We start from the raw sequence: 9,503 nt of genomic DNA on the forward strand, positions 1-9,503 counted from the left end.
CCCCCCCCCCCCCCCCCCCCCCCCGGCCGTACCAGACCGAAAATCGAACCCGTTCTGACGGGCGGGGCAAACGCAACAACCGGTCGTGCCCCTTTGGACGCGGGCGCATTTGGCGTGCAGCGGTCGTGGCAAGGGAGGGGTGTGCCCCCAAAAGAGACCAATCGGGTCGGTCTAGCGGGCAAAAGGAAACCTGGCGTCGTGCTGGCGTAGAGTTGTGGGTACTGGCGTTGCTGGCAGCTTGTGGGCCCAGACGCGCAGTCATCCATGGAACTCACCCGCCAAGCAAACCTGACGGGAAAAAAAAGAAGGAAAAAGAATAACCGAGAGACAATCGAGTTGATGCCTCATACATTATCGTCTAGCTTTTATTTTTCTCTCTTGCAGCTTGCCGTTCCTACCTCCACCGAACCCAGCGCTTGAGTCGCCGTCCGACAGATGAGGTGTAGCCAAAAAGCCACCAGGCCCCAGGGCGGGACGCCTTGTGAGGGGGGGCCCTTGTCGCAGGGCCAACCCGAACCCATCAATGGCCGCCACACAAACAACGGCTCGGCATGCAAAGAGCCCATTGTCCTCGCCACCTGGTCTGCTGCTCGAGCGAGTGGAACGCACAATCCGCTTGTGTAGAACCCTGTGCCGAGGCCGCTCTGCCATTGTCCTCGACTGACTTGACATCAACTCAGCTGTATCTGTCTATCAGAACTGACGAGACTTGCACCAGCCAAAACGAGTCTATGCTTTAAATCTCCTAGTAAAGCACCGTATATGTGTACATCCATGGCTCGCCCGTGCTTGTTCCCAGTTTCCACAGAGATCAGACTCCCGCCCATCCCGCCTCCCAATTCATACCCTCGCATTCCCTCGTGCCCAACCTCATCGCGACCTTTTGATGTTCAAACAAACATACAGCCAAGATGAGTATGCTTGCATCAGGCAGAACACTGACGAGGCAAGAAAAGAAGACGATAACAGAGAGGGAGGAGCAATATGAGGGAAGACATGCCAGAATAAATGATAAGGGTAAACAGCCCAAAATACAAATAGATGATCAAAAATAAACCAACGCCTGCCACCCCACGCGCCGGCCCAAATCTCCTTATTTACTCAGGCCCCTTTCACCAACCAAGCGCAGCAAGAACGCTCGAGTACCCGACATTGAAACGACAAATAAGAAAGATATATATAGCAATATTGAGAAATCCGCGCGTCGGAAAACGTATGCAAAAATCGGACAAAGGAAAAATCCGTTCAAACGAGAGTCAATGCCATGTGCACGTGCACAGCTGGCCCCTTGGTCACCTAAAGCTGATCACGGCAACCTTTTGACATGATACAGTTCCATGGTTAGCTTAAGAGACTTGCAGAACGAAACAGAGGGTTGGTGGTGGGCTTCCGACTGCCAGCACACCGCCAAAGCATTGTTGGACATACCAGGCTGTTTGTTCCGTATGCCAGCTTCTGTCCGCTTGCGTCCCAGCAGAGGGAGTGGCTATCTTCGGCACTCGAGCCGCCGCCACCTGGCTTCTGACTGAGCCAGCCTGGATGCGCGATCCTGCTCCAGCTAGCCCGTGGTACAGAATACTCGCCCACTTTCCAAATGAGGATCTGGTCCGTCGTCGCGCCGGCGATAAAGGCACCATCTGGTGTAAACGACAGCGCTACCACGGGCGGATCCATGGTCATGGTCCACTTCGGCTTGTTTTCGGGCAGTCGGGCGTTCCAGATGTGTATAATGCCGTCCTCTCCGCCCGAAGCTAGTAACCTCTCGTCGTCGGCTGGGTTTGCTTTGAGCGGCTGCCACGTTAAGGATGTGATAGACCCCGAGTGCGCCGAGATTGAGCGCCGTTGGCACGACTCATCCCAGAGCTGATAGCCGCCGCGCATTGTCTAGTTAGCCCACCGCCTCCAGTGCAGCGCAACTACGCTCGCCAAAACGGAAGGAAACCCGGCAAAGAGAAAAGAAAAAGAAAAAAAAGGCAGAAAAAAAAGCGCCGAGGACAACAAAAATACTCACATCTATCCTGCCAGACTCGCTAGCTGTGGCCACCAGTTTTGACCTATGATCGAACTGAACCTGAGTGAAATTGTCGTCCTCCTTGGTGGGATACTTTTTGGCGGAGACGATCTCCGTTTTGCTGCATTGAAACGACTCAAGTACCTTGCCCCCGCAGAGTAGGAACTCATCTTCACTGATCCAGGCGGCGTCGAGCGGATTCGCGTCGATATCGTGTGTGGCAAGGCTGTACGAGACCGTGTTGGAGGCCCGCGAGTCGAAGACAGTAACAATGGCACCGTCATTGTCGGGGGCGATGGCGAGGATGGACGAGTTGTTGGGGTTCCACTTGAGCTTGATGATGGGCGGCTCGGCCACGTCGAAGCGCAGCAGCTGGGAGCCGTCGGCAGCCCAGATGCTGATGCGGGCCTTGTTGCCCGAGTCGGTCGCGATGGCCACGGCGGTGCCGTCCCAGTTCCAGGCCATGGCTGTGACCGAGGCATTGGGCAGCACGTCGTCCTCCATGATGCTCTCGAAGGGCTGGTTGCACTCGGCCGTCACGTGGCCGGTGACGGGGTCAGGGGCGGCTGGACGCGAGATTGTCCAAATGCGGGCTAGCGCATCGGTTCCGGCAGCCGCCAAGACAGATGGGTCGCTGGGGCTCCACTCGCAATGCAAGACGATAGGGTTGTGCTGGGCTCGAGTAGGCGTGCCGTCTGCTGGCGGCGTCGCTGGCCGCGCCGCGCCAGGCGCCGCTGCGTCGTCGGCCGACATGCTCAGGAAGATGGTGGCTGGAGAAAGCTCGTCCACCTTGTCCACCTGCGTTCCGTGGTCTGCGCCGAATGTCCTGGTCGCTGGCGGCACCACCTGCTCCACCTCGAGCGGAGACGGGTAGGCATGGTTGTTGTCGGTGCTGTCAATTTCCATGGCAGTCGTCGCATCAGCCGTCGCCACCCCATTTTCACACCCGTTGCTGAGCCTCGCCCGCTTGACTGGAGGCGATCCATTCGTCAGTTGCAGCTGTCGCTTTCGCGTGTTTTCAGCCTCCTCCACAGGAGGCTGCACCTCGTCGTCCTCGTCGCCTGTTGCATCCTCATCCTCGTCTGCCACAGTTGCTGGTGCTGCTGCAGATTCTGGCCCCTGCTCCGGTGCTGCTGCCGCCGGTGCTGCTGTCGCCGGTGCTGCTGCTGCTGCTGCCGCCGAGTCAAAAACTACTGGTGCGGGTTGCTGTTGCTGAGGTGGCTGGATGACCAAAGGGCCAAACACCCCGCGTGAAACCTCCTCGGCCGTTGCTAGCGCGTTTCGAGGAGCCTGCACCCAACTGTCAGTCGTGACCCTGCCGAACGGGCCAGATTTGGAAGATACGATTTCCGCTTGGACTTTGGGGGGATTTTAATTTTTTGCCCCTTCTTTTGCCGCTAGCCTTCAACATCGGTGGAATGAAATCCCCACCGATTTCGAGGCGTGCAGCAGCGGGTCCGAACCGCACCAAACAGGACGGGAGGCAGTGTGGGAGAGCGGGAAAAAAAGAAGGCGAAAAATCGGGAGAGGGAGGAAAGTAGAGTACCAACATACCTGCTGCGACTTTTCGAACTCCCTTTCGAGGGCATTGTACAGCAGCCCGTTGTTCACGACCGAGACCAGCGCATGGCTTTTGACATGCTGCGCAAAGTCAAAATGCCGGTGTGGCTCTCGGACATGCCACTCCTTCTGGAATTTGGCTGCGGTTTCTCGATAGTCTGTCGAAAGGCGAGAGAAAAAAGCCACGGGGTGCGGTCAGTCTTGCGCAACCGACGATACCCACATTGCCGCCGAGCCAGGCGAGCGGGAAAAAAAAAGCGTGACCAGAAAAATCTACTGCCAAAGCACTCAAGACACCACGTGGATACTCACTTCCTTCCAAAAGATACCTGGACGGCGGGGGAAGAACAAGCAAAGACGGTCAGCTGGTGAGCTCAAGGGCTCTGCTGGGCGCAGCAGACGGGAGTGGCGAGGCGATCGAGGGCGGTACGGGCAGGACACGCGAAAATGTGCGAGGCGGCGGCCGCGGTGGTCGCGGTGGTGATGGGCGGAAAACGTACCTCCAGACAAGAAAGTTGACCCTGTCCGAGTCGAGAAATTCCTTCATGGTTGCTGGCCGAGCGGGCGACGACGGCGTTCAGGCAAAGGCGCGCGCTCCTCGTTGGCGCGGATGGGGCTGTTCGGGCGTCGCGGGCGCGGGTTCACGGTCTGTCTGGTGTTTTTGTCGAGGAAGGGAAAGCAGGTGCAGGTTCCATTCAACGATGAAGAAAATCCAAGACTCAATCCAAGTGGATGTTGTTTTTAGGCGACGGACCAGGCCAGCTGCCCGGACCAACCCACCCCAGCCAGACCAGCCCAGGGCGGCGCCAGCAGCGCAGGCGCAGCGCGCAGCAGGCACCTCCCCGTACTGTGCCAGGGAGGGTGCCACCCAGGGGAGGGCCAGGATGCCGAGGGCCACCCCAATTGCCTAACGCCCTCACGGACCAGGTTGCTTCCCATTGGCCGCGCGTGCTCCGGAAGATCCATCCAGTGGAAGGGTTGCTCGCACAAGGCGAATGGCTCCGGGTACGTACCGTACCCGCCAAAAGTGGGCTAGCATGGCCCCCCCCTGGTCTAGGACTGCTGGTGTCGAACCGAGTAGGGACGGACAGCGTCCGCCAGGCCGGTCGGCCACACACACTCAAGCACGCACAAACGCCCGCGCACCCCAGGAGCTAGCAGCCAGGCACAAACTGGAGAGCTGGGTTGCGCCGGTCTCCCATCAGGGCCCCCCCGCCCGCCGCCCTTTTCGTGTCCTCGTTGGCTTCCGTTCGGCCCATCTATGCTGCCACCCCCAAACCCCCAAACGGGGCCATCTCAAGGTGTAACTTCACACGGGACGATTGAAGATGCATCTGTGGCTGGCTGGGATCTGAAAAAAGTCGGGTTGAGCGTGCATATTTAGGCTCCATCAACTTCTGTTCAGTATTTGCCAGTGTTTTACCAGCCATCTCTGCTCTGCTGCTCGGCGTCCGCCTTGAATCAATCAATCCGACGATGCGGCGGCGGGTACATCTATCCGTTCCATCGGTCTCTCCCCACAGCGGGTGGCAAACCCGCAAACGAGGAGGTCATGCGGCGATGGTGGACAGAAAAGAATGGGGTGACAAAAGAAACGGGAAATCCCAAGGAAAATAATAGGGAAAAAAAGAATACAATTAAGGGAAAGGGTAGCCTAAGCCCTGCCCCTGTCACCTGCAAACTCACTCAAGGGGCCCACTTTGAGCTCGACCCTCCCAGTCTCCTTGGACGTCCCCTAGCCAAGCTTGCCAGTCTATTATTGTGCCTGGCACACACGTTCGATGCCTCTTTCTTTCCTGGCGTTGCCACCGAGCGACAGATTTGAAACTACCAGATTGTCTTCGGTCGCAGGTATCTTGTATCTTGTATCTTGTATCTCGGGTCTCAGCTCCTGAATCCCCCCTCCTGCAAGGCAAAAACAGATTCGTGCGCGTGTGCACCACAGCACCACCCGCAGCCTTGGTGCGAAAGCGGAATGGTGCGTGTGCATCATGCATCCGGGTAGGGACTTTGTCCCTCCCAGGTATCCGTATGTACAACTGGGGATCCATCCTCCTGTGTGCGCTGGGACGCACGGGCAGTCCTTACTCGGCACTCCGCCGCTGCAGCCTCCGGGGGCCAGACGGGGAACAGCCAGCAGATGATGAGTCTCCAGTCATTGGTCCACACACCCATGGCACCCCAACAAAAGCCCACAATAGGCGTTTGCGAGCCGCTTGCCTGGACTGAGTGAGGGCGGCGCCTCGCCAGTGACCTCAGGCACGATCGATCTTTGCACCAGGCCGCCCGACTTCATCTCACGCAGCAGAGCCTTGCTTAATTTAGCCTTGGTCGCTCGGTGATTTCGTCAGGGCCTCGCGGCGTGTGTAGGGTGCTGCCATGACCAGGAGAGCTTTCACCAAGCCATGATTCGGATCGACGCACGGGGGGTTCGTTCGGGTACCGGTGCGAGACCCGCGTGAGATGAAGTGTGAGGCATCTACCGCAAATTGCGAATAGGTCACGTACCGATACGGCCGGGGTACAGGTCAAATCGCGTGCCTGCGAACCAGGGAAGGTGGGGACGCCAACCAGACCTGGCGCCCATGTCGCGCTTTTTTTTTGTTCCTTTTTCTTCCTTCCAGATCCCGATGTGCCAGCTCATGAAGACTGTCCTGATCCTACAATCCGAGATAACTGTCCACTGAGCTCTTTGGCCTCCCATCAATATCCATGTTGCGAGGAGCGTTGTGCGCAGATAAAGTGACACTGGTGGGCGTTGGTCTGGGATTGGACCTTTTTTCTCCTTTTCCGAGCTTTTTCGCATGTCTGACCCGACCCTGTTTTTCCTTGGCAGCCGATTCCTCGGGCACTTCGGATCTTTTCCAACTTGCCCGAAACCGTGGTCAAGCCAGCGTCACCAGGCTTTGGAGGCATTACAAGCGACATCGATGCCTTACATTTTGGCGTTATCTAGACGCCGTGTCTCGATTCGCACGACGATGAACTCCAGCCTGCTTGGGGGCTTGGGAAAGGATTTTGTCGTGTGCGGCAGCGTCGAAACGGTCCAGATCATCGCCCATTTTTGCCCTCACTCGCAAACGTGGTGGGGATCACAAGGATGCACCCGCCCAACCATGGTTCATCCCTGGGATCCACCACGGCGGGCAGACATCTTGGTCTCAGGACTAGACGGTGCCGGGGGCGCTGGCCGGAGCGATAGAACAAAACACGACCATTCCACACACACATTAAAGCCCCGACGCCAACCTATTTCAGGGGGACGCCAATGGCACGACGTGCAGTTAGGTGGCTTTCCACGCTTCCACACGCCATGCAAGGCGGCATCCAATTGCCTTTGGAGGGGTGCTTTGGGCAGGCAAGTCAACTGGGCGATGGACGGCAAGCTGGCTATCAGGCACCAAGCATCAGCCACCGCCTTGCGCAGAGGCACACATGTACCTATGCAGCCAGACACATGCGCACCGAGTATTGCGCCACTGGCGAATCGAGGTCCTCGAAATGCTCGAACTTTGGCCCAAAGCTGCAAATAAGCGACGATTGTTCAGACGCACTTCCTCTTGACCGCCTGGGCTCGTTTCCCCACACCACCAACAGGCCCGGGCTTGATACTGGGCCACTAGGCTCCGGCTCAGGGCTCCATGTCTTAGCAGTTGATGATGTGGCACCTATGCGCGGCGGCAAGGACCACCACCACAGCAAATGCCACCATCACTTACAGGAGCGCTATGGAGCAGCCATGCACGTGTGGGCAGGCTGAGAGAGATGCCAAATGACGTTCAAGCCGGGCAGCGGATAGCTTTAGACGCAGATGGTAGGCATGTTAGAAGCCGGAGAAGGATAGAGTCAGTCAGAACGAGTTCGTCGACGCGGCATGAAAGCTTCAAATGACCTGCCTGCCCCTCGCTGGGATGACACTGGTCCACATGTGCGGAGGAGTTACAGCCACAGAACCCCCCATGGCATGTCAGCATTTCCTGCAGCCCTGCACCAGGGTCGGTCCTCGATATGGCTGCTTCGAGTGTGGCCTAGGGCATGAGTCCAAGGATGGGCGATGACATTAGACAGCCGGTGGACGATGGGAGTGGCAAGCCGGAAGTGCTCATTCGCTCCATACTAGGCATCTAAAGTAAAAAGACTACACACTGGTATGACGGTGGAGCCTGGCATCTGGACTGGCACGATCTAAGTAATAGGTATGCGCCGACAGATAGTATACGCCTTGCCTTGGACTTTTTGGACTGGAAACCATTCCATCGTGGCAGCTGAGGTTTTGCAGCATCGAATGATGTCATCACGTGACCAACCCACCACAACCGCCGTTGGATGGGACCCTGGTTTGTGAGCACCTGAGCCTTCCTGAACGAAGCAAAAAAGGCAAGAGATGTACATTGGCCAAGCGCGCGCGGTGCGATTGAAGCGGTCATCACGAAGAAGCATTTGCTCCCCGTCCAATACACGCCGTGCTTCGCTAGCACGACCTACCTTCCCGCCGACGGGAGCGACCAGCGAAGGCAGCCGTAGGCCTAGCACAGAGGTCAGCTCGGCACCGCGGCCGCAACAGCAGCAGGCTTAGCAGCGGCATCACAACCCCGGACGCCATGCCGCCCCGAATAAATATCCCGCCAGTTACCCGCGCCCTGCTCGTCGCGCTCGTGCTGCAGTCGGCCCTGAGTGCCGCGATCCGCTACCGACAGTGGTCCGCCCACTCCGACATCGTCATCCCGTACCTCAACCTGATCCCGCAGCTGTCGCTCGTCTACCCCTGGACCTTTGTAACCACCACGCTGGTTGAGACCAACCTCGTCACCTTCGCCATCGCCACCGTCACCCTGTACAATGGTGGCCGCTACCTGGAGAGGGCCTGGTCCTCGAGGGAGTTTGCCAAGTTCCTCCTCATCAGCTCTCTCGTCCCCAACTTCCTCTGCTTCGCCGTCATGTTTACATTCTTCATCTTCACCCAGAACGAGCACTGGACGTACGTACTGCTCGCCTTTCTCGAACCACGTACCCCTCCTGTGCCCTATGACCCTGGCCATTTCCGAGCAGGGGGGCGGGGGGCAAGCCTGGCTCTCTAGGATTCGTTTCGCTAACATGGCACACTTCATCCCCGTCTAGTCTCTCGACCATTGGCGGCACTATTCCGCTGCAGATCTCCTTCCTCGTTGCCTTCAGCCAACTGGTCCCGGCCCACACGGTGACTCTATTCCGGGGCATCGTGTCCCTGCGCGTGCCCAGATTCCCCATCCTATACGTCGGCGTCATCACGGTCCTCTCGCTCACGCCAATGCTCACGAGCGCCTCCTTCTTCCTCACCATATTCGGCATGCTCACGAGCTGGACCTACCTGCGATTCTACAAGACGGCGTTTCCCGACCTAGACTCGTCGCAGTCGGCGTCCCTCCGCGGCGACGCCAGCGAAACGTTCGCATTTGCCGAATTCTTCCCGGGGCCGGCCAAGCCGTTCGTAGCGGGTGTCTCGGTGCAGGTGTTCAACGTCATGGTCGCCCTGAGGCTCTGCAGCCCCTTCTCGCAGGCCGACGTTGCCGCGTCGCGCGGCGACGGTGGGGCGTTCCTGCAGCGTGGCGCCCCCGGGGGCGCGAGGGCGGAGGCCGAGAGGCGGCGGGCCGTCGCGCTCAAGGCTCTCGACCAAAGGCTCCACGCGGCAACCGCGCACGCCGCCTCGCGGCCGTCCGGCGGATCGTCTCACCAACAGTCTCAGCCCGCCGCCGTGGCGACCACCGGACCTACTGTGCAGAGCCAGCCCCAACCCAGCGCCCAGACAGCCATGACGTCTCCGCCGGTGCTTCTGGGCGAAACTAACTACGTGCCCGAGCACGAGTCGTCCGAGAAGCATGGGCCATGAGGTCAATCGGTTCCTCTAGCTGCCTCTTTCTTGGGCCAAATTCCATCTTGCCCGCAACCCCCCCCC

At 58.6% G+C, this 9,503-nt stretch overlaps 2 protein-coding genes across 2 annotated transcripts; one reads left to right on the forward strand and one right to left on the reverse strand.

Annotated features, from left to right (window-relative positions):
- Positions 1 to 545: 545 nt before the first annotated feature.
- Positions 546 to 4,288, reverse strand: GGTG_11307 (hypothetical protein). The gene is made up of 6 exons (XM_009229192.1): positions 4,072 to 4,288; positions 3,884 to 3,900; positions 3,566 to 3,729; positions 2,012 to 3,301; positions 1,429 to 1,863; positions 546 to 1,316 (listed from the first exon to the last, which is right to left on the reverse strand). Exons 1-6 carry the CDS (start codon positions 4,116 to 4,118, stop codon positions 1,293 to 1,295), a joined length of 1,977 nt encoding a protein of 658 aa, XP_009227456.1. The 5' UTR covers positions 4,119 to 4,288; the 3' UTR covers positions 546 to 1,292.
- Positions 4,289 to 7,876: 3,588 nt separating this feature from the next.
- On the forward strand, positions 7,877 to 9,503 carry GGTG_11308 (hypothetical protein). The gene is made up of 2 exons (XM_009229193.1): positions 7,877 to 8,549; positions 8,690 to 9,503. The coding sequence occupies exons 1-2, from the start codon at positions 8,173 to 8,175 to the stop codon at positions 9,435 to 9,437; spliced, it is 1,125 nt and encodes a 374-aa protein (XP_009227457.1). The 5' UTR covers positions 7,877 to 8,172; the 3' UTR covers positions 9,438 to 9,503.

The sequence above is a fragment of the Gaeumannomyces tritici genome (genome assembly GCF_000145635.1).
Source record: "Gaeumannomyces tritici R3-111a-1 unplaced genomic scaffold supercont2.6, whole genome shotgun sequence".
In the NCBI taxonomy this organism is placed as follows: domain Eukaryota; kingdom Fungi; phylum Ascomycota; class Sordariomycetes; order Magnaporthales; family Magnaporthaceae; genus Gaeumannomyces; species Gaeumannomyces tritici.

What these genes read in the sequence shown, in the direction of transcription:
- GGTG_11308 (XM_009229193.1), top strand. Translation starts at nt 8,173, where the DNA reads ATGCCGCCCCGAATAAATATCCCGCCAGTTACCCGCGCCCTGCTCGTC. An exon ending in ACCCAGAACGAGCACTGGAC is followed by an intron (nt 8,550 to 8,689) that starts GTACGTACTGCT and finishes ATCCCCGTCTAG; the next exon opens with TCTCTCGACCATTGGCGGCA.
- GGTG_11307 (XM_009229192.1), bottom strand. Translation starts at nt 4,118, where the DNA reads ATGAAGGAATTTCTCGACTCGGACAGGGTCAACTTTCTTGTCTGGAG. An exon ending in GCGAGTCTGGCAGGATAGAT is followed by an intron (nt 1,864 to 2,011) that starts GTGAGTATTTTT and finishes GGCGGCTATCAG; the next exon opens with CTCTGGGATGAGTCGTGCCA. An exon ending in CATACGGAACAAACAGCCTG is followed by an intron (nt 1,317 to 1,428) that starts GTATGTCCAACA and finishes TCATGTCAAAAG; the next exon opens with GTTGCCGTGATCAGCTTTAG.